Source organism: Chiloscyllium punctatum, chromosome 12 (assembly GCF_047496795.1).
Source record: "Chiloscyllium punctatum isolate Juve2018m chromosome 12, sChiPun1.3, whole genome shotgun sequence".
Lineage (NCBI taxonomy): Eukaryota > Metazoa > Chordata > Chondrichthyes > Orectolobiformes > Hemiscylliidae > Chiloscyllium > Chiloscyllium punctatum.
In genome coordinates, this window is record NC_092750.1 from 38,012,078 (window position 1) to 38,035,692 (window position 23,615).

General features: G+C 40.9%; 1 protein-coding gene across 9 annotated transcripts in view; it reads right to left on the bottom strand.

Annotated features, from left to right (window-relative positions):
- The window catches only part of LOC140483805 (protein FAM3C-like), a 57,444-nt gene extending 40,539 nt beyond the window's left edge, over positions 1 to 16,905 (bottom strand). For 3 of the 9 annotated variants that reach the window (XM_072582423.1, XM_072582421.1, XM_072582416.1), the window contains exons 1-4: positions 16,774 to 16,903; positions 9,493 to 9,529; positions 1,450 to 1,519; positions 326 to 439 (exon numbers count right to left, since the gene is read on the bottom strand). Coding sequence is in view for 6 of the 9 variants with exons in the window: in XM_072582416.1 (XP_072438517.1) it covers positions 326 to 338 (13 nt within the window). In the remaining 3 variants the exon portion in view is untranslated. Of the gene's footprint in view, positions 1 to 325; positions 440 to 1,449; positions 1,520 to 9,492; positions 9,530 to 16,773 lie in introns of all 9 variants that reach the window. The other 6 variants (XM_072582420.1, XM_072582425.1, XM_072582418.1 and 3 more) reach the window with 6 other exon arrangements.
- Positions 16,906 to 23,615: the final 6,710 nt, after the last annotated feature.

Consider the following 23,615-nt stretch of genomic DNA (forward strand, 5'->3'; position numbering starts at 1 on the left):
CATCAAACTCCATTTTTTATACTTAATCCTTACATCAGTATAAATGTATACTTCGTCAATAAAAAATGTTTTGGCTCAGCCTTTTGACTGGCAAATAATACCCATGCTTTGATAAGCTGTAACTATTTATACATCTTACCTCATGATCTCACCTCACAGTCAACTATTGCTTACAAACTCAATTTGAATTGAGAGTTGTGAAGCTTCAATTCACATTTCTTAAAACAGCATTAATTGCTAAATTACTGAAATATACAAAGGAAATTTTAAATGCTAAAGTTACAATAATCAAGTCACTTGAACGCTTTGAAAGTGAAATTCCTACCTGCGATCCTCATTTTTCTGGGAAGTTAATACATGCGAATTCAAATCTAGTGTATTTCAGCTTTCAGAACAGTTTCAGGTACCTCCTTGTTTAGAATCATCACCTCAGCACTCCCTGAAATGGTATGTCACCATTAAGTGAAATACAAGTTTTTTAACCCATGAAAACTCAATTTGTGTATCATAACTTCAATTCATTAAACATTAATCTTGATAAATATAATGTTAATATTGAATTGTGAATATAAACATACAATTGAAAATCAACAGAAATATCTAATACTGGAACGATGCTACAGTTTTCATTATTTAAAAATAACAGTGTTTCCAAATTGCTTTAATTTGTTCTAATTAACATCACTGCAAGTTCTGTCTGAAACAAAGTGATTGCATAGCTAAGGGACCTTGTATATACAATTGGAAAATGAGTTAACACTAATTAGTGTAATCAATAACGAAATGGAGAAAAACAAAGACAACAGTAGTTAGAACATAAAATTTAGGGAATAATACAGCCACTCAGCATATTATCAAGTGCATCATGGTTCTCAAAAGATGAATGCTGATGCTCTTTGTCTCATCCCACTTTTAAAATTCTGTTCAGTTAAATCTAATTGTGCTTAGTTTTTTTGAACCTCGTCCAGTAGAATTTCTAAGGCTCCTGTGACTCAGAGGGCCTTGCACCTTGACAAGTTTACCAAAATGGCATGGATATGTTAACAAGAATAGATAGAAAATCACATGAAATCTGGGTTGGAAGGTAAGGAGTGGGGATAACACGTGGAATCCGCAGAGGAAAATAGACAGATTAAGTGAACAGGCAAAAAAAGAAGTGGATGGATATAATATGAGGCTATGCATTTCGGCCGGAAGAATAGAAATGGAGAAGGACTACAGAAAGCAGCCGCTCTGAGGAATTTTGCAGTCTTCGTGCATGAATCATAAAGCTAGTATTCACATTCAGCAGTTAATAGGGAAGGCAAATTGTCTGTTAACCTTTATTTCAAAGGGAATACAGTATAAAGGTAGGGATCATATAAATGGTTTCCTGATGAAGGGCTTATGCCCGAAACATTGACTCTCCTGCTGCTCGCATGCTGCCTGAGCTGCTGTGCTGCACCATACCTTTTGACGCTGATCTCCAGCATCTGCAGTCCTCACTTTCTCCTTGAAAGATAGGGAGGTCTTGCTGAAACTATACAAGGCATCAGTTAGAGCAAATCTAGAATACTGTGAACAGTTTTGGTCTCCTCATCAAAATAAAGAAATGCTGGCATTGAAGGTAGTCCAGAGAAGGCTCACTAGGTATTCCACATATGGAGGGATTCTTTTATGAGAAGACGTTGAGGAGATTGAACTTGTACACATTGGAGTTTAGTAAAATGATAGATGACCTTATTGAAACATTTATGATTCTTAGTGGGCATGGCGGGGTAGATGCATAGAGCATGTTTCCCCTTGTTGCAGCGTCTAAGGCCAGAGGTTATGATCTCAAAGTTAGAGGTAACCGATTTAAGATAGCAATGAGGAGGATTTTAATCAGTAAGGTAATCAAGGATTAGGGGAAAAGACAGGGAGGTGGAGTTGAGGATGATAAGTTGAGGATGGCAGATCTTATTGAATGGTGAAGCAGATTAGCTGGGCTGAATGGCCTACTCCTGTTCCTCCATCTTATGGACTTGAAATGCTAACTGTTCCTCTTCCCAGATACTGTCCAACCCAACAGCTTCTATTTCAGTTTTCCAGCATATGTCATATTTTGCATTTGCCCTGTTTGTCCTGCCAGGTCCATTGTATTGTAGTTAGATCCATTATAAAAGTGGCTTGTGGATCTATGTTTGTTTAAAATTCTCAAACACAGATACATTGGCGTGAGTCAGAACTATCTCATGTATTGATGCTTGCTTTCTCAGTTCCTTTGAATTTGTCACCTGATGTCAAGAGTTATTCTTGGCATCAAATTAAATAAAACTTTAGCAAGGAATGTTGCATTATATTTTATTCTTGCTCACTGTAATACATTCATCATAATGTGATGGTAGTCTTAGAGAACTAAGTGACCAAACAATTTGACTAGCAAAAGAAAAGTAATGCAGTAGTGGTCAGGGTATCTGAAACCACGTATACAAGAAATTCAATTCAGCAACACTCTGATCTCATTCAATATTGGCTGTTCCTTCTTTGCAACTGCTCTGTAGTTCAAGTGTAACAGCCAAAGATGTCCCTTGTTCTAATTGCTGCCATTTGAATTTTCTACAGCATTCAATACATCAAGTGCAAAGCCAAAATATTGCAGATGCTGGAAAACTGAACTAGAAACAGAAAAGGCTAGAAATGCTGAGGAAATGATTAGGATCTAGAATAAAGCGGCCCCAATCTCGAAGAGCTGCTGGCCTATAATTGTAGAGGTTAGGGCCACTGCCAGTCCCACTTCCAGGATGAGGGATCTCTACAGGAAAGTTAAGTGTTACTTGGGATAGAGAGAATCATGAGGAGAGGCACCCAGGGAGATCAGAAGCAAGGCCCAAGGTGTCAGCAGCCATTTCTATTCTCCTGTCCCTTGAACGTGTACAAAGTTATTGCATATTTAGGAGGAACAGCAGATACCTTCCATAACAATTGATGGCCTGTTTAGTCAGTCAGCCAGGCCAACTCTTCCTTATCTCACCTGGCATTGGATATTTTCTAATCAACCTACTCAGATATGTTATAGTGCTACTCTGTTACAGGTGAGACTTGAACCCAGACTTCCTGGTTTAGATGTCAGAGCATTACCACTGTACCACAAAATCACTTCATCTGGAGCTATAAGAATTGTAGGCCCGGCAGGAATAAATCCTTAACCACCATTAATTGCCCACTTCTGTATTTCAATTATACCAAGGTTGGATGGTGGATCATGAGTGTTCCCACTCAGACAGGAAGGGTGTGAGGTTCTGATCCCCAACTTCCCTCCTCATTATGCTCCTTGCCCAATCTGAAGCCTGAAAGATTCCAGCCAATATTTCAGATCAATGATGAACCTCTGACAGAACATACACCAAAATTACTCTGGCATCACCTTCTTCCTCTGTGACAACTACCATTAAGAGTAGGAGTGGCAATGTCACAAGCTCAGCGTCATCTCCAAGTCAGACAGGATCTTTACCTGAAAATATTTATTTCCACTGGATCCATCACCAGGAATTCCCAAGCTAATACCTTTGGTGGTGCACTATAAAGAAGACCAATCACCTCGTTTTTATAGCCCACTAAGGTTGGGTAAATGTGGAGACAAGGAGTTCTACTCTAGCTTTCAGAGAAAGAAAATATCTCTGGATCAGTTCCTTCAGGTTCTAGTAATTATCCTTGGCCAAATGTGATTATACTTATCGCCTCCCTCCAGTAAACCTTGTTATCTAAAAAGATTGCCTTTCTGTAGCTACACTATGATGGTGCATCTTCTACCTTTAATTCCTAGATAGCCCCAAGGCAAAAGCAAATATCTCAAATAATCATTACTTGTATGTCATACTGGTAGAACACCTTGTAGATTTTGGAATGCCTAATTTTAGTTCTCACCTGAAATGTATGATTCATTTCAGCAACAAATACATATATATATATTGTCATAATATTGGAAAATGTTTCATGTAGATAAAATGGACACCAAACCAAAAGAGACATTTCAAGGGATGACCAAAGCTTCATCAAGCAATTTTTAAGGAAGGTGGTAAATTACATACAGTGGAGAATGAGTTTAGAGAGTGAATTGGAACATTTGCAGCAAAGGAAATTGTTGATAGAGTGAAAGAGAGGGAAATGTAAAATAAGCTAGAGTCAGAGGAATGTATATATGTATTTGTTGTTGAAATGAATCATAGATTTCAGGTGAGAACTAAAATTAGGCATTTCAAAATCATGGTAGTGGTCTTAGTGGTTAGCACTGTTGCCTTACAGCACCAGGGACCCAGGTTCGATTCCCACCTTGGGCAACTGTCTGTGTGGAGTCTGCACATTCTCTCCATGTCTGCATGGGTTTCCTTCGGGTGCTCTGGTTTCCTCCCACAATCCAAAGATGTGCAGATTAGGTGAATTGGCCATGCTAAATTGTCATAATGTTAGGTGCATTAGTCAGGGGTAAATGTCTGGGTGGGTTACTCTTCGGAAGGTCGGTGTGGACATTTTTGGCCAAAATGGCCTGTTTCCACACTGTAAGGAATCTCATCTAAGCTAATCTAAATGTGGTTATACAGTGGACGGAGCTGTGACAATGGTCAAGTGGTATTATTGCTCAACTATTAATTCAGAAAGCCACGTAATATTCTGGTGACCTGTGTTTGAATCCTGCCATGGCAGATAATGGATATTAAAATCATTAAAAATCTGGAATCAAGATGATCATGAAACCATTGCATATTGCTGGGGAGAAACCCTGATGTCCTGGAGGGAAAGAAACAGCTATCCTTACCTCAGCTGCCTTACATGTGACTCCACATACACTGCAATGTGGTTGACTCTTGACTGTCAAATGGGCAATAAATATTGCCCTTACCAGCGATGTATACATCCCATGAATGAGTTTTATAAAAAGGAGGAGGTTACACAGATAGGGAGCGACAAGCCCATAATGAATTGGAACTTTGAACTTGTGGAGTGCAGAGATCTGGAGCCAATTTAAGTCAATGATGATGGAACTGAAATGTATATGTTCAACAGAGTTTTCCTTTTGTACTGTGCTCATGATCCAAGTTAAACATGGTGCTGAAACCTACTTATTTTTAAATTAGGATATTAAAGAACAAATTTAAATATGGAATTGCAGTTCATAATCTTGAATGATTGGAAGAGCTGATAGCCAAGTAAATGATCTTTTCATTACGATCAGTCAACAGCAATGAAATGAGTCTGAAACATCTTTTATGTGCAGCATTCTTTGTATTTACTCAATGCACTGATCCTAGGGACTGAAACTTTAATGATGGCATTGTGTGAGAAACAATCTAGGTTCTGGATTGTAAACCTAAGCAAATGAAGAGGTGTGTTTCGAGCCACACCTTATTTCATTCCAGTGTCAAATTACTGCCCGTCCAACAAATGCAGGATTTTAGGTGGTAGCTCACAGACTGAGGTGACTGAAATAAGGCAGGTCTAAAATAATACAAACTAATAAAATAATACAAGCTAAAATAATACAAGCTAAAATAATACAAGCTAATGAGGACATGGGTTTAGAAGATTCTGTGAGAAACAGTAGGTGGGAGAAAACCAAATCTCACGGGGAAAACAGAAGGATCTTAATCATCCACTTGAACATATTTGATTGTAAGATGAATTTGGAGTTTAACTGAACTAATTCACTACAGATTATAAATGGAGATGTACTTTTAAACACATTATCAGTCATTTAAAATGCCAAAATGCATGGGACATAACATTTGTTTGGGCCCTCTTCAAAACTAAGAACTTTTTAATAGCATGTCAGGACAGAAACCAACTTGTTTGAGTACAGCTACAAAAGTGCGAAACAATTAAAAAATAATGAAAATAAGACCTTGGGAGATAAGTTGGAAAGGCCCTAAAAATGAACACTAAGCGAAGCTAAGCCTCACAACCTTTTCGCACAGCTTATAAAACATTGGCACCTATTCAACTACGAGCTACGTCATCACATCAATCAAGATGTGGTCTTGACAAAGTTGCTGTCTTGTTGGAGCAAGTGCTGTGGACCAGGCCAAACCCCCTCAAAATATATTGAGAAGATAGTCTACACCCAAATGTTTTCTTAGGTTAAAGGTAAGTTTAAGGTGTTGCATCCCAGATGCAATTCAATTAACTTTATTTTTACAATACAGTTAAAATAAAAATAAAAGAATTGGCTTAAATGTAACTCCATCAAAATGCTTTAACAAACTAATCAATGTATTAATTACTCAGGGTTCAGAAAAGATTTACAAGGATGTTACCGTGGTTGAAGGGCTTGAGTTATAGGGAGAGGCTGAATAGGCTAAGGCTGTTTTCCCTGGAGCGTCGGAGGCTGAGGGGTGACCTTATAGAGGTCTATAACATCATGAGGGGCGTGGATAGGGTAAATAAACAAGGTCATTTCCTGGGGGTGGGGGAGTCCAGATCTAGAGGGCATAGGTTTAGGGTGAGAGGAGAAAAATTTAAAAGGGACCTAAGGAGCAACTTTTTCATGCAAAGTGTGGTACGTGTATGGAATGAGCTGCCAGAGGAATTCATGTAGGCTGGTACAATTATAACAGTTAAAAGGCATCTGGAGGGGTATATGAATAGGAAGGGTTAAGATATGGGCTAAGTGCTGGCAAACGGGACTAGGTTAGTTTGGATTATCTGGTCGGCGTGGATGAGTTGGACCAAAGGGTCTGTTTTTGTGCTGTACATCTGTATGGTTCTCTAACTGTTCCAATGCAGTGACAGCCCATAAACACACCTTAGGCAAAGCCAAATTCAGTAAAATAGATTGTCTCACATACAGGAAGAGAACCACAGCTTTTAGCTGTACCAGAGAGAGAAATCAGAGCATCATCTTTGGGGCGGCATGGTAACTCAGTGGTTAGCACTGCTACCTCACAGTGCCAGTGACCCTGGCTCATATCCAGCCTTGGGCAACAGTCTGTGTAGAATTTGCACATCCTCCCCGTGCCTCTATGGGTTTCCTTTGGGTGCTCTAGTTTCCTCCCACATTCCAACAATGTGCAGATTAGGTGGATTGGCCATGCTAAATTTTCCATAGTGTCCAGGGATATGTAGATGAGATGGTGTAGCCATGGGAAATGTCAGATTACAGCGATAGCATGAGGGGGTGGACTCTGGGAGGGATGCACTTTGGAGAATCGGTGTGGACCTGTTGGGTGAATGGTCTGTAGGGACCAAAACAGATGCTACTTCTAAAATGAAAAATTCTGGTTCAGTGGGAGCTTGACTCTACCCATTCAGGCTGCTTCTATTGTTCCAACTTTAAAAACAAATCTCAGAAGGCATCACAAGCTGGTTACTTCAGTGACTTAAGCAGACTGCTCGGGACCTCTGTCTCAACCTCTCTTCATTAAAAAAAGGACAAAGTACACCTCTTAAAGCCACAGTATCATCACAAAAGTGACATACAATCAGAGGCAATAGAAACTGACCTATAGCCCATGCAGGAGGTAGCTCTGACCTTATTGGGATCCAGCAATGATGTTGTGCTTGGGGTCAGACTGAAATCATCAAAGAGAATGATATCCTCAAATTTAATCCTCATCCTTGCCTCACACTCAACCTTCACACTCTGATTTACAAGTTACAAATGCTGTAAGCATACACCCGTTACTTTTCCTCCCTCTCTCCACCACAACTTCACATTTGTGGCTTTTTGCTTTCAGATGCCAATACTTTGAAGCTGTCAAACAGTGCAGTAATATCAAAATGACAGGGACACTGATGGCATAGCACCACAACTTAAATTGACGTTCTCAGCCATGATGTCATATTCTAACAGTGCCTGTATTGTCGAGGATAGATCAGAGGCAGGATCTGCAATGATCCTAATAACTGGAAGATCTCACAGAAGAATGCTTGCAAAAATGCAAATCAAAATACTTACTGTATTAGGAAATTTACCAGAACAAACATAGAATCAAATAATCATAAAACTTTACAGTACAGAGGAGGCTATTCGATCTATTGTGTCTATACCGGCTCTCGGAAGAGCTAACCAGCAAGTTCCACTTTTTTTTTCTATAGCCCTCTAAGTTTTCACTTTCAAATGTACAATTTTGTCTAATATTAAGCAGTGTAGAAGAGTCCAGTATTAACTTGGCAAAGGGCTTTGCATTGGAGTTGGAATCCAATCATACCAGTGTGGCAATAATGATCATTCATTTCACTGCATTCTCACATTTGCAGACCCAATCACTGTACAGTGTCTTTTGGTGATGTTATAGAGTCATACAGCATGGAAACAAACCTCTCGGTCCAATTCATTCATGACCATCTAATTTCCTAGATTAAACTAGCCCCATTTGCCTGCACTTGGCTCATATCCCTCTAAACCTTTCCTATTCTAGCTTCCAATGCAGCAGCCAATCAGAGTACTTCAGTGGGAGGTCGGATTGCTGTCATAATGCTTCTGGATTATTGCACCAATGGGGTTGGTGGGGTATCATAGCAGTTCAGCAAGCATTTTAGCAACAGCTTACCAGGATTGCTGAGGTCATGTAAGGTGTTACAGTGTGGGAGTTCTGGTGGCTTCATTAAGCACCAACTTTCTTTTGTCTCTCAGGATGACAGCTTTCCTCTGCCCACACAGCTCGTGGCCTTGCTGTTCCTCACTAGGCAGCCAACCCAGATTCCTTCCACCATGCAAGATGGTACAGTCCTCAGCCACATCGGCACAAGCCACAGCTGAGCAAGGTTGTGCTCCAAGGCCATCTGCAGTCTCCAACACTGAAACTCAATTGCATTGGACTGACAAGTGGCAAGTAACATTTGTGCCACACAGATAAGGCCATAGACCATAAGAAGTAGGAACAAGACTAAGTCATTCAGTTCTTTGAGCTTGCTCTGCCACTCAACGGGATCATGGCTGATCTGACATTCCTTACATCCACTTTCCTGTGTTTTCTTCAGAAATCCCCTACTGCTCAAGAATCTATCTTAACTTTAAATATTCACAAGGACTCTGCTCCCACAGCCCCCTGTGGCAAGGTTCCAAAGAGTTACAACCCTCTGAGAGGAAATTCCTCTTCGTCTCAGTTTTAAATTCACACCCCTTTATTTTGAGACATTGCCCTCTCATCCTAAACTGTTCCATGAGGGGAAATGTCTTCTCAACATTTACAATGCTCTCCTAGCACTCACTCATTCTGACCCTACCTGGATACTCGCAGCATCCCTCCTCTGCATTTCCTTGCTTTGCACTTTGGCACCTTGCCCCTCAGCTAGTAGCTAGGCTCACTGAACTCTTATAGTTCAATGACATTTAGTGTAAGTATAAAGGGAGGAAGCTAGTCACGGTTGTGAGCAACCCTCAGTCAATTAAAAGAGATCACCTTCAATCATGGGGTCCTGGCATAGTAAGTTCAGGGCAGCTTCTGATACCAGACCAGAGGCTTGGACATGGTCAGTCAGCCAGGATCTTCTCTTCATAAAGTGTAAGGAGCCAAATATCATCAGCCCACTACCTACCTTGATTCTTTATGCCGTAGTGTGGACTGTTTTTCTCCTGGAATGAGAGAGACAGACAGATATTATGGGGGACAAAAGTGGGGGTGACACAGCTATAATTTTTGATGCAACTGGGCAGTGTCCTGAGTGAGTGACTAAGCAGCACACAGGACATTTGGTGTCAGGAGTTGGAGTGAGTGAGAACAAATGAGGGAAGATGTTGCAGGCTGGAGATTGAGAGTGCTGGAGTATGAGTCTTGGGTGCAGTAGCAGAGATAGAGTGAGTGTGAGGTATCGAGCAGATGTTGGTAGCACTTGCATTGATGGAGTGGAGAGGTTTATTGATTTCCTTCCTAAAGGGTTGGACTTGGACTACACTGATCTGGATGACAACCTTGGATTTGGTGTTGTGGCCTCCTCTGCCGGTCCTGTGACAAGTGGACTAACCCACCTCTGCACCATCACATCCACCAGGACCTTTAGGTTTCTGCCCACAAAGTGGAGGGCCAAATCTCCCTTGTCTGCCACATCCAGAGCAACTGTTAGGATCCATTAGAATAACTCCACATTGACAGTGACCCAATATTCACATTAAGACAAAGTTTCTCACCCAGTGCATGGATAGCATCTAGATTGCATTGCTCGGCAGTATTGTGAAGGCAAATTCAATTAGTACTTTTAAAAGGAATTGGAATACCAAGAAAATTATGCAGGGCCAGGTGGAAAGAGCTGAGGAATGGATTAGATGAACTGATCTTACTCAGACATGACAGGCTGAATGCTCTCTTGCTGGGCTGCAACAACTCTTATGAATTTCATAATTTCTGATTCTCAGAAGACTGTACATATTCTAAGCTGGTTTGCAATGGTGTTGAAGGAAGACAAAGTGATCTACTGCTCGAACAGATTTTGAAGTTTTGAATTAATTTTACTTGTTATTCAATAAGTATGTTTGTAAGTAGCTATTGTATTAAGATTCCCACAAGGGAACATATTGATTTTTTTAAAAAATCATTCACAGGATATTGTTGTCATTGGCAAGCCAACATTTATTGCCCATCTCTGACTGTCTCAATGCTTCAACCAGATTGCTGAGAGTCTGCAGTCACATGTAGGCCAGACCAAGAAAGAATGGAGTTTCCTTCCCGAAAGGACATTAGTGAACCAGATGGGTTTTTCCAACAATCAGTAGCAGTTTCATACTCATTACTGGATTAGTGGTGCTGGAAGAGCACAGCAGTTCAGGCAGCATCCAACAAGCAGCGAAATTGACGTTTCGGGCAAAAGCCCTTCATCAGGAATAAAAGGATGAAGGGCTTTTGCCCAAAACGTCAATTTCGCTGCTTGTTGGATGCTGCCTGAACTGCTGTGCTCTTCCAGCACCACTAATCCAGTATTTGGTTTTCAGCATCTGCAGTCATTGTTTTTACCTAGTTTCATACTCATTGTTCAACTCTTATTTCCAAGTTTTTATTTAATTCAAATTCTACCATCTGCCATGGTGAGTATTGAACCAAGGTCCCCAGAACATCACCGGGATTTCTGGATTTGCAGTCTTGAGACAATACCATTAGGCTATCAACTCCCAATTACATTTAAAGGAACCAGGCTCTTTTAAATTTGTACTCTGATCCTCAGACTAGCCATAAACAACACAACAATAGTTCCATTAGCATAATGATCAGAATATAGCAAAATACACCAGCTCAGATCTCTTTCTAATTTATGACTTTACAGGTTTTGGTTTCTATGGCTGTGCTCATGAAAGGTTGCGAAGGTTGGGAGTGCTGGATTCCAGTCCAGAATACAGTATTAATCATCTTGACAGGTTTACAAGGTTCTTGTCAGTTTGTCTCTCAAACCTAGTCAGAGTGCATCTCAAGGGTCACAAGTGGCTATGTTTTTTGTTTCACTTTTGAGCCTTAAGTTTTAACAATAGCAGAGGGCTCTCACAGATACTTTGAATGCTTAGAAAGCCCTAACATCATAGCAATATTTTGCTTTTCTCTCTCTAGCGACAACACAGTGTAATCCTGCAGATTTTGTGCAACAGACACCAAAATGCTGGAGAAACCTAGTAGGTCTGGCAGCATCTGTTGGGAAAGAAATAGAGTTAATGTTTTACATCTGGTAGGATGACAAGTGACTGCAGTATTTTGCCTTTCTAGGAGATTATATGCCTCAAATACATCTCTGGTAAGAGCAGGTAGCACTGAGGGCCAAAGATTAATCAGCAGGTCACTCAACTTTTGCTTCTGTCCTAAAAGAAGCACCATTTTACCCTTGTGAGAACAGTTGACAAAATTAATTGTTCTAGCAATAGTTCTCCTCTTTCTCAATCATACGGAAAATATGCAATTAAAATGCAAAAAAAACTGTTCACTTGAACCACCTCATAAAATGTCTATAAACATGAAGGAAAATTTGCAATTGAATCATTTGTACCTAAAATAAAACATCTCCAATGAGCTGTGTTTTGGTCTCAGTCCAGAACTAGATGTTGAACAATTTGTTTTTCTTGACTGACAAAATTTCACTTTGTATTGTGTTTCATGTTACTCTAAATTAGTACACACACTGCTGCCAGAAAGAAACATATTGTGCAATGTTCAGTTCCTTGCTTTTATTTAATTCACTAAATTCCTGAGATTTTCCAGTTATTTTCAGTTATTTAAATTCAATTATTTTAATCACTTTTCCAGTTAAAACAAAAGACGATCATGTCTGCCACATGATCAATGAGCTGTAGGAAGTAAATGCACTTTTTAAAGGGTCATCATCTACCCAAGTGGGATGGGGTAATGGCTACAACGTTTTACATTCGCAACATGGGGATAAATTGTACCAAATGAATTATGAAAATCTGACCACTGTTACTCTGTACTTCACCTTGTTCTGCACTTGTTGAAGACACTGGGGTAATGGAGGGAGCAAACTGGGATGGAGTGGAGAAACTGTGGCATAAGAGGCATGTTGGACAAGGAAAAATGAGAGCTGCATTTTTCAGGTGAGGAACAACATAGATCAATTAGGTGTGCTGGGAGGGAGAAAGGGAAGGTGAATTGATTAAGGAACAGTTTACAACTCAGGTTGGCCATGCAAATCTGGATGAGAGTGGAATCAAGGGAAGAGTAGGAATTTAATGGGACATAGTGGAAGAGCTCGTAGTCACAAAGGGAGGAAGTTCTTTATGCCAAAGGACAGGAGAATGTCATCTGCAGTATTGGAGGATGTGGGAAAAGCAGGATTAAGGGAAGAGGAGAGTAGAATGTGAATGATTCAAAAGGAAAGTTTACAACCACCATCCTTCTATCTGTTTTCAAAACAAGACTTCTCGGAGAATGTGGAGTCCAAAGCCACATGAGATCTATTTGCACATATTCCTGTACAGTGCCATCACAGCCAACTGAGGGAATCAAAACAGAAACTAAAAGATCAAGGCCACAAAGATTTTGCATATGGCAGAATCAGGAAGGTGAAAATCAGCTCTGGGTCATGAAGGTTATATTTCACTCCCTGGAGGTGGCTATAGGGCGGCTTTCCACTAAGGTACAAGCCTCTCATAACAAAAGATTGATTGACTATGTCAAGATCTGAAGTAGAAAGCAAGCAACCAATTCATTCCTGATATTTTTCACAGGTCAGTACTTTCATGCCAGATATTTGATCCTCAGCAGCACTGTTAGCTTTACTCTGGTTAGGAATATGAAGGAGGAAGAGGAGGAGGAGAATAGATGAACAACATCAACTCAATCAGAGACACAGCGGCAGCAGCTGTGGATGAGCAAGCACCATGTGAAGAGGGGAACCAGAGTTTTCAGCACCAGCGAGCAGTGTAGCAATACAGGGTGTACGGAAAGTATTGCAACTGCCTGCAGATGTGTGAAGAACAGTGCAAGAGGCACCTTTGCAATATTGAGGCAGCCATCACCTATATCTGGCATCTCCTGCAGGCAGAACTGCAGCCACGCAGCTTGGGTGGCAATGCTGCACACACGGTGTGGTTGGAAATTGGTTAGAAACCTGTTTAAAACTAAATTCATATTTATTGCTTTCCATGGAGCATGAATGTTACACCAGGAACTTGCTTTCTGCAAATAGAAACAGATCTCTGGTGCATGAAAACAAAATAAAAGGTAATGAGAACAGTAAGAATCACTGAGGTCACAATGCCCCATTCAACGAATCATCTGCAGCCATATACACTCTTTATCAATGTACTGTCTTAAGTTTTTGATCTGAGAAAGAATGGTAAACTAATCCTCCAATGAAGGTGGCAAAGGATCAACGGTCATCCTGACATTATGAGTACCTGGCTGAAAGGGTTCAGACTCTCACATCATAGACTGACAGCTCCTGAAATAAAATATATCAACAGGGTGAGGAGAGAGAGAGAGAGAGAGAGAGACAGAGAGAGAGAGAGAGAGAGAGACAGAGAGAGAGAGAGAGAGACAGAGAGAGAGTGGTGAGGGGGGTTTGTGTCAAGAGATAGAGAAAGTCTACAGAACAAGCCATTACCATTTTGGAAGAAGACCAGAGGCTCAAATGGAGAACATAGATTGTTACGACTGAAAACTGTGAGCCATGAGGGATGAATACTCCACCTCTCCAAATGGTAGGGACCCAACACCTCCATTTCTCCATTCTACAGAAGAGGTTGAAGATCTGGAAAGTCTTCTCATCTGTGACTAATGTTGCATTTCCTTTCTTTGTCCGATTAAATAATGAACGGCACCTAAACTGCTGCTTCTTAACAAACTTAATAAATTGCTTACAAATGTTCGACTGCCAGTGTTAGATGACTGCGAACATAAACACCCAAAAATCAATTCCTGAAGATTACAGCAGCATTGAAGTTCCTAGTCATAGGCTCCTTTCAAATCTCAACTGGGGATACGTGTGGTATCTCCAAATTAGTAGCAGAGCACTTGTGAGTCCACTGATGGCCTGTACAGGAAAGCAATACAATTTGTCCTACCTGCCATCAATGCAGTCCAGGTGCCTAAACCATCAGATCTACACCCATCACTGATTTCCCTCAGGTACAAGAGATTACTGACTGCACATATGTGGTGCTCAGAGCTCCACTGCAACTTCCAGGCAGATTCCTGAACAGGAAAGAATCTCACTCCCTCAATGTCCAGCTTGTTATTGATGACAGGCAGTAACTCTTGCAGGGAACTGCTGCATTGCTTACACACTGCATGATTCTCAGGTTTTGCAAATGTTTGACAAACACTCCAACCGCCAAGTTATCAGGGCTTATCCATGTGTGAAAAGGGGTAACTCTAGAAGGCATGGCTAATGAGCTGGGAGTGAAACCCTCAGACTGAATCTGAAAAGCTCTACAATGCTGCCCATGCATCCACAGAAACAATCGTGAAATGGACAATCAATCTCCTGAAGATATCTTCCATTACTGAGATCCAGAAGGTTCATTCTTCCAGATATGCATTTCCAGCCTCATTGTCATTCTAACTCTTGTCCCTTTCCTCTCACCATTTTTTTCTCTGCAGCAATAGTCTTCTGAGGAGGTTCTTGAAGATACCTCATGGAAATGTTATCACTCCGGATCAAGGAAACACCATTAAATGCTTTGTTCCTTCCAAATGCTGAACAAGAATCATTGGACTCAAAATGTTAAGCCTTTTTCTCTCTCCATAAATGCTGCCAGACTTGCTGAACTTCTCCAGCACTTTCTGATTTATTAGGGGAAGTCTTGGAAACAACTCATTGTTTCCTGGTAGCTTTGCTAAGGGAGCTTGAGATGGTGACTTAAAGATCTTGTCATGAAAATAAGAAAAAGACTGCAATAACCAATGACTGAATGACGCAGGGAAGGACTCAGTGCAACTTTCTGAATGAATGCAGAAGTCAACTGCCACCACCTATTCATTTTTCAGGTGGCACTTCAATTCTGCAATCTCACCTGGAATGTATGGCAGGAGTCAAGAACTTTGACTGCAGCTGTAACATTAAAGATGTCACCAGAAGTCACCACCTAGCATTCTAGGGCCCCTGTATGATGCATTGGAGTCTACCAGCATCATTGTTGAGGGAGCATATTGTGAGATAGTCCATTTGTTGTATCATACACAAGCTTTACATCGATTACATAGGACTCCTTGTGATATAGCTTCTTGCCTGTTCTCATTGGGCTTTGGTGTGATTAACAGTGCTCTGACATTGCTGTAGATGCTAAGTTTGACTGCTATCATCAATGGGAAATGAAATGCTTGGCACCTGTCACCTCACCGATGCACTTATTGAGCGATACCTCCAATGCCTTCAAGTATCTTAACAGTTACTGACAAGGCAGGGATCCCAAACGTGGCAGCGAGTAAAGCTTTGAATGGCACATGACAAAAATCAGAAACAATCTACTTTGAGAAGCACAGCTTCCTCCTTCATGATTTGGAGATGCCAGTGTTGGACTGGGGTGTACAATGTTAAAAATCACACAACACCAGGTTATAGTCCAACAGGTTTATTTGGAAGCACTAGCTTTCAGAGCGCTGGTCCTTCATCAGATGGTTGTGGAGTACAAGATTGTAAGACAAAGAATTTATGAATTCTGACACAGAAATTCTGTGTCTCACGATTTTGTACTCCACAACCACTTGATGAAGGACAGCAATCTGAAAGCTAATGCTACTAGATAAACCTGTTTGACTATAACCTGGTGTTATGTGTTGTGTGATTTTTTTTAACCTTCTCCTTCACAACTTTTCAGGCAACTCTCGAAAGATTCCTGTTGTCCTGAAGACCCCCCCCCTGTTTTCACATCTCCTCTTTCATGTTAAAGCACTACCTCTGCCATTATTGCTGCTGCTGTTCTCTTCCTCCATCTTTCACGTATTTTAAGAATTTTACTTGCATAACTTTATATGTAGGAGTTTTGTGGGCAGTCTTATTTCATTATTTTTCTTTCCCTTTTGCTTCTTGCTAAGCACAATTTTCCAAATATCTATGTATGTTATCCAGAATGAAGGGTTAATGATTGTAATCCAATTACAGGCTATTTATCAAGTAACAACCTGCAGTTAAATTCCAAACAAAACCTAGTATGTAGAATAATCCTTCTATTTGTTAAAATGATCTCATCATCACCACGGATACAAAAAGATACAAATTATGGCCTCAACTGAAGTGATTTTCTTTTTTTAAGATCCAAAAGTACATTGAAAAACCAGGAAGTAGCAAGTTGAAAATTCAACAGCACTAAGTTAGAGTGAGAGGAAGCCAGGTTTTCCTTTTTGTTAATGACTAACATAAGTCAAAACATAAACCAATTGAACTTACCTGTCATTCAGCCATCAAAGCACCAGCTTGTTCAGCAATGATTATCTCGACATTTTTCTTTGTGCTTCCTGCTGTGTCTGAACCGAACAAATCAAATTTTGCTTATTGTTGGTAACAAAAAGGGAGGAGGTTGTGACAACGTGGCATCTAATCAAAGCGTCACACCCAGTTCATACATTGGGTGTTTAAATGAAAGTAATTCAAGGTTAAAACTTCAGTAACGCCATAAATTCAGTTAGAAAAAATGCAACAAGTAATAAACTTGTGCAAATAAATGACTATAAAACATCACTCTGCGGCAAGTTGTAAATTGCTAAAGAATTTATTGTTATGTGTTTATAAAGTTAAATAAGGGTCGGTGCAAATTGGCAATTACAGTGTATGGAATTTAATTTGTTGCAGTCATAAACCTATCCAAGTATGGTATTCTTTCAAACAAATTTACCAAATCCAAAAAAATTAACCAACAGTAATTACCAGATGTTCAAATTATGCTTTAATTTTGATTTTCTTTGCTTCTAATGAAAATAATTAAAACACTTTTAATAATCTTTATAACTTAATTAATGGGCACAGCAAAATAAATTTCAAACTTAGACAGATCTGGGCCGGGTGCTGGCTGGTGGGACTAGATTGGGTTGGGATATCTGGTCGGCCTGGATGGGTTGGACCAAAGGGTCTGTTTCCATGCTGTACATCTCGATGACTCTATGACTCTATTTAGAATTGTATTTTGCATCAATTACAGAAATTTTAGATTTGCAATTTTTTTTCTGTAAATCTATCAATTACGTGTTGTAGTTTTTAAAAATCCGATTTCAGACTTTTAAGTTGAAGTCCATGCGTTTGGCTGTAATATGGCACTGTTATTCCTGACATTATCCAATGATGACTATAACGTTGCTCATTCTACAATATTCACTCCCTTAACCAGTGATCACTGAATTTAGACTGAAACTGAGGTCAGAAAAATAAACAGCCCTAATGGTTTAAAATTACTTGGCATATCAGTTTAACCAGAATAAGCAAAGATCATATCAGCACCTTGGCAGTTCTGCTTCATTGTAAAGTTAAACAAAGACCTATGGCTTTAAATTGGTGTAAATGTTGTTAGTGGGCATCACAAAATGTTGGTCACAACGTTCCATTTCAGGCAATTTATTAATATCCACACCAGACAGATTGAGTGTAAGTCTACTTACCTTAAGGGTTCTATATGAGGGGAGGTTGTACAGATTCCTGTTTAATAACTGGCGATTCACTTCAGCTAAAAGGCAATTGAAAACTATCATGTTACGTAAGTAGCATTCATGCCATTGGAGGACCAGATAATAATCATTTCAAACAAGTGCAAATCTAACTGTTTTCCCTTGAGATCCAATGGTATTAACACTATCAACACCTTGGGGTTACCACTGGCCAGAAACTGAACTAGGTCAGACAGGTATATATTGCTACTAAAAACAGATCAGAAATTTACAATTCTCTGGCGAGCTACCAACCCGCTGCCACCCCAATACCTAACCACAATATACAAGGCAAAATTCAGGACTGGGAGGGAATACTTTCCAGTTGCCTGGATGGGGTGCACTTCCGACAACACTCAAGAAACTTGATACCATTCAGCACACAGCAACCTGTTTGATTGGCAACCCATTCAGCACCTTCAATATTTCCTCCTTCCACCACCAAATCACCGAGGCTCCTTAGTGGCAGCATCTTCCAAACCCGGACCTCTACCATCTGGAAAGATAAAGTCAAGTCCCAGACACATGGGTACCCTACCACCTGGAAGTTCCTCTCCAAATCTCACACCATCTGGACCTGGAAATATATTGCTGTTTCTTCACTGTTGCTAGGTTAGAGTTCTAGAACTCCCTTTCCAAAGGGAATTGTGAGCATACTTATGCTACATGGACTGCTGATGTTCAAGACGATGGCTCACCACACCTTGTCCAAGGCAAATAGGAATAAGCAATAAATACCAGCCAAGCATATCCCATGAACTAAGAAAAACAATTACACAGGTCCAGGAAGGTGTTGGGCCTTGCTTTAACGTCTATCTCATACCTGACCTGAAAATGTTTGATAGATTCCTGAAAGTATTAAATATTCCATTAATCAGAAATTGGTGTGCCTAAAAAATTTTCTTTAATGTTGGCCCTTATTTCAATGGGATTGGAGTATAAGAGTAGGGAAGACTCTACAACTGTACAAGGTGAGACCATATCTAGAATAGTAAGCATTTTTGGTTCCCTAATTTAAGGAAAGATATTATTTCATGACAAATAGTTCAGAGAAGGCTAATGAAAATGATCGTCCGTATGGACAGAATGTCTTATGAGCAAAGATTAAACAGGCTGGGACTCTACTAACTGGAGTTTAAAGGAATGAGAGGTCATCTGATTGAAATATGTAGGGTTCTTTAGGCTTGGCTGGGTAAAATCTGAGTGGATGTTTTCTCTCATGAGAGAGTCTAGGAGCAGAGGGCATAGTGTCAGAATAAGGAAGCACTAATTTATGACTGAGATGAGGAGAAACCTTTTCTCTCAGAAGGTTGTGAGCCTTTGGAATTCCTCGCCACAGAGATCTGTGGACATAGAGAAGTTGTGCATATTTAAAGCTGAGATAGATTGATTCTTGATCAATAGAGGAATCAAGTGTTACAGGGTAAGGGCAAATAAGTGGATGTGAGGAATGTCACATCAGCCATGATCCCATTGAATGGTGGAGCAGGCCCGATGGGCTGAACAGCCTACTGCTGGTTCTATTTCTTATGGTCTTAAAGTTTGGATCTCCATATAATAGTCCTTCACAAACAGTTCATTGGTAGAGAGATGGCAATTCAATGTCAGCAATTATATTTAATAATAGGGGCTTGGTACAAGGGCATCTTGCATGCTGACCTGAGAACAAGTGGAAAAGCTTTGGTCTAATTGTTTAGATTAGATTCCCTACTGTGTGGAAACAGGCCCTTTGGCCCAACAACTCCACACCGACCCTCCAAAGAGTTACCCACCCAGACCCATTTCCCCTCTGACTAATGCACCTAACACTATGGGCAATTTAACATAGCCAATTCGCCTAACCTGTACACCTTTGGACTATGGGAGGAAACCGGAGTACCCGGAGAAAACCCACACAGACATAGGGAGAATGTGCAAACTCCGCACAGGCAGTCACCCAAGGTTGGGATCGAACGTGGGACCCTCGTGCTGTGAGGCAGCAGTGTTAACCACTGAGCCACCGTGCCACCCAATTCAAATTGCCCATGAAACTGTGTAGTTTGGTTTTAACCAGCTGAACAATAATAATGTTGCATCATATCATATAATTATTAAACTGAAGCTGAAACACATTCCATAGTTAATTAATTAATATACTGACCAACAAGAAAGAAGACTTCAGAAACAGCTTTGATTTATATGTCATTTTTAAGAGGGAAAGCATCCTGAAATGCTTCACTGAGAAATAATTAAAAACAACACAGCCAAAGAAGGCTGGATGGGTGGTACAAAGCTTGGGCCAATAATTGGGTATTAGGAGTGCCCAAAGAAAACTTCCTGTTATGAACTTTCTCAAGTTGTACATTCACAACCGCTTTTTGCCATTTGTATAAATGATTTGTATGTGAATAGAGGAAGTATCGTGAGTAAATTTGCAGATGAAACCAAAATTGGTGGTGCAGGGGACAGTGAAGGTAGTTACCTCACAGTACAACAGATCCTTGATCAGATGGGCCGATGGGCAGAGGAGTGGCAGATAGAGTTTAGATAAATGTGAGGTGCTGCATTTTGATAGGGCAAATCAACGCAGGACTTATACACTTAATGGTGAAGTCCTGGGGAGAATTGCCGTGCAGAGACACCTTGCAGTGCAAGTTCAGAGCTCCTTGAAAGTGGAGTCGCAGGTAGACAGATTAGTGATGGAGGTGTTGGTATACTTGCTTTCATTGGTCAGTGCATTGAATATCGGAGTTGAGAGGTCATGTTGTGGCTGTACAGGGCATTGGTTAGACCACTTTTAGAATACTGGTCTCCTTGCTATCAGGAACATGTTGTGGAACTTGAAAGCTTTCAGAAAAGATTGACAAGGATGTTGCCAGCGTTGGAGGGTTTGAGCTGTAGGGAAAGGCTGAACAGGCTGGAGCTGTTTTCCCTGGAGCATCAGAGGCTGAAGGGTGACCTTATAGAGGTTTACAAAAATTATGAGGGGCACGGATAGTGTGAACAATTTCTTTGCCCCAGGTTAGGGGAGTCCAAAACCAGAGGGCATAGGTTTGAAGTGAAAGGGAAGAGATAGAAAAGGGACCTAAGGGACAACTTTTTCATACAGAGGGTGGTGTGTATATGGAAAGAACTGCCAAAGGAAGTGGCAGAAGCTGATACAATTATAACTTTTAAAAGGAATCTGGATGGGTATATGAATAGGAAGGGTTTAGAGGGATATGGGCCAAGTGCTGCCAAATGGGACTAGTTTGGGTTGGGATATCTGGTCAGCATGGACGAGTTGGTCTATTTCCGTGCTGTACATCCCTATGACTCTAAGATCACAATGATGACAAAACCTGCACATGTAAACTTATATCATTGCTATTGCACCCATTTTCAGGGAGAGATGCTGTCTTGCCTGTGTTATATCCCCTAGCCCTTCAGTCAGAGCTGCAATGACATTCCTTAAATCCATCCAAATGTGCTTCTGAAATTGAATTAAAGTTTTGAGTTTATGTATAAATACCATCATAGTATCAGATCAAAATATGTTTATTTTAGAATGGGAACTGATTAAAGTCTGGGGGCCCTGCTAGCCCTGAGACGACATGGAGGTTTTTGTAAAGACACTATTACTAGAAATGTATTATGTAGGGTCTTAATCCTTGATTTGAGAAAATAGCAAAGTCACAACTCAGACAAATTGCTGCTGAGGTATACGGGGTTCCAGGCCTTCTGCCTGCATTTCTGACCACATCCAGAAACCACATTCACTGTTTTTAGCCAAATAAAAGCGTTGCTCTGATCGCACCTGGTCCATATCCCTCCTAACCCTTCCTATTCGTATACCCATCCAAATGCCTCTTAAATGTTGCAATTGTACCAGCCTCCACCACTTCCTCTGGCAGCTCATTCCATACACCTACCACCCTCTGTGTGAAAACGTTGCCCCTTAGGTCTCTTTTATATCTTTCCCCTCTCACCCTAAACCTATGCCCTCTAGTTCTGGACTCCCAACCCCAGGGAAAAGACTTTGCCTATTTACCCTATCCATGCCACTCATAATTTTGTCAACCTCTATAAGGTCACCCCTCAGCCTCCGACGCTCCAGGGAAAACAGCCCCAGCCTGTTCAGCCTCTCTCTGTAGCTCAAATCCTCCAACCCTGGCAACATCCTTGTAAATCTTTTCTGAACCCTTTCAAGTTTCACAATATCTTTCCGATAGGAAGGAGACCAGAATTGCACACTATTATCAAGTAAGGGGCAGAAGAACACAACAGATCAGGTAAACGGAAAACAACTGGAATGCTGTTCTGAGAAAGGGTCACTTGACCTGAAATGTTAACTCTGATTTCTTTCCATAGATGCTGCCACACCTGCTGAGCTTTTCCAGAAATTTCTGTTTTGCTTCTGATTTCCAGCAACAGCCGTCCTTTCAGTTTTTAGAAAAGAACTGGATCATGGGCATAAAACTTGGAAAGACAGAATCATTTAGTTTTCCGAGTTGAACACCTTACTTTGTCCATGTTACATGCAGAATAATTAAGTAAGTCATAATTATTAATTAAGGAAAAAAATGACTCCCTTTTGTATTGTGTTTTCTATGATCACTGGACATCTCAAGGCACTTTACAGCCAATAATATACTTTTGAAATGTACTCACTTGTGCATTGCTGGAAATGCAGCAACCAGTTTGAGCACAGCAAGCTCATCGAAACAGTAGTGTGATAACATTGTAATTTTTTGGTCAGGATGTAGGTGATAACCAACCTGCCTTTTTTTGAAATGTGGAGGAGAAAGTGAGGACTGCAGATGCTGGAGATCAGAGCTGAAAATGTGTTGCTGGAAAAGCGCAGCGGGTCAGGCAGCATCCAAGGAACAGGAGAATCGACGTTTCAGGCATAAGCCCTTCTTCAGGAAATGTTGAAATGTTGCTATTATCTTCCATGTTGATGTGAGAAGCAGTCAGGGTCTCAGTTTAACATCAGAGGTGCAATGAAGTATCAAACTTGATTTTTGTACTGAGGTCCTGGAATGACTTTGAACCTAGACCCTTGTGATTCATAGACAAGAAAGGTACCAACCAAGTTACAGCAGATAATTAGGAGAAAGTGAGGGCTGCAGATGCTGGAGATCAGAGTCAAAAAGTGTGGTACTGGAAAAGCACAGCAGGTCAAGAAGCGACCGAGGAGCAGGAGAGTCAATGTTTCACGCATAAGGTCTCCATCAGGAATGTGGGAGGGCCCCAAGGGGGCTGAAAGATAAATGGGAGGGGGTTGGAGCTGGGGGAGAAGGTAGCTGGGAATGCGATAGGTAGATGAAGTGGGGGCAATGGTGATAGGCTGGAGCGGTGGGTGGAGCAGATAGGTGGTAAGGAAAATGAACAGGGATGACGCCAACTTGCGGAGTGTTTCAGGGAACATCGCCAGGATACATGCACCAATCAAGCCCACCACACTGTGGCTGAACACTTCAACTTCCCCTTCCACTCCGCCAAGGACATACAAGTCCTGGGCTTCCTCCACCGCCAAACTCTCACCACCCGGCACCTGGAAGAAGAATGCCTCATCTTCCGCCTTGCGACCCTCCAACCACATGGGATCAGTGTCAATTTCACCAGTTTCCTGAT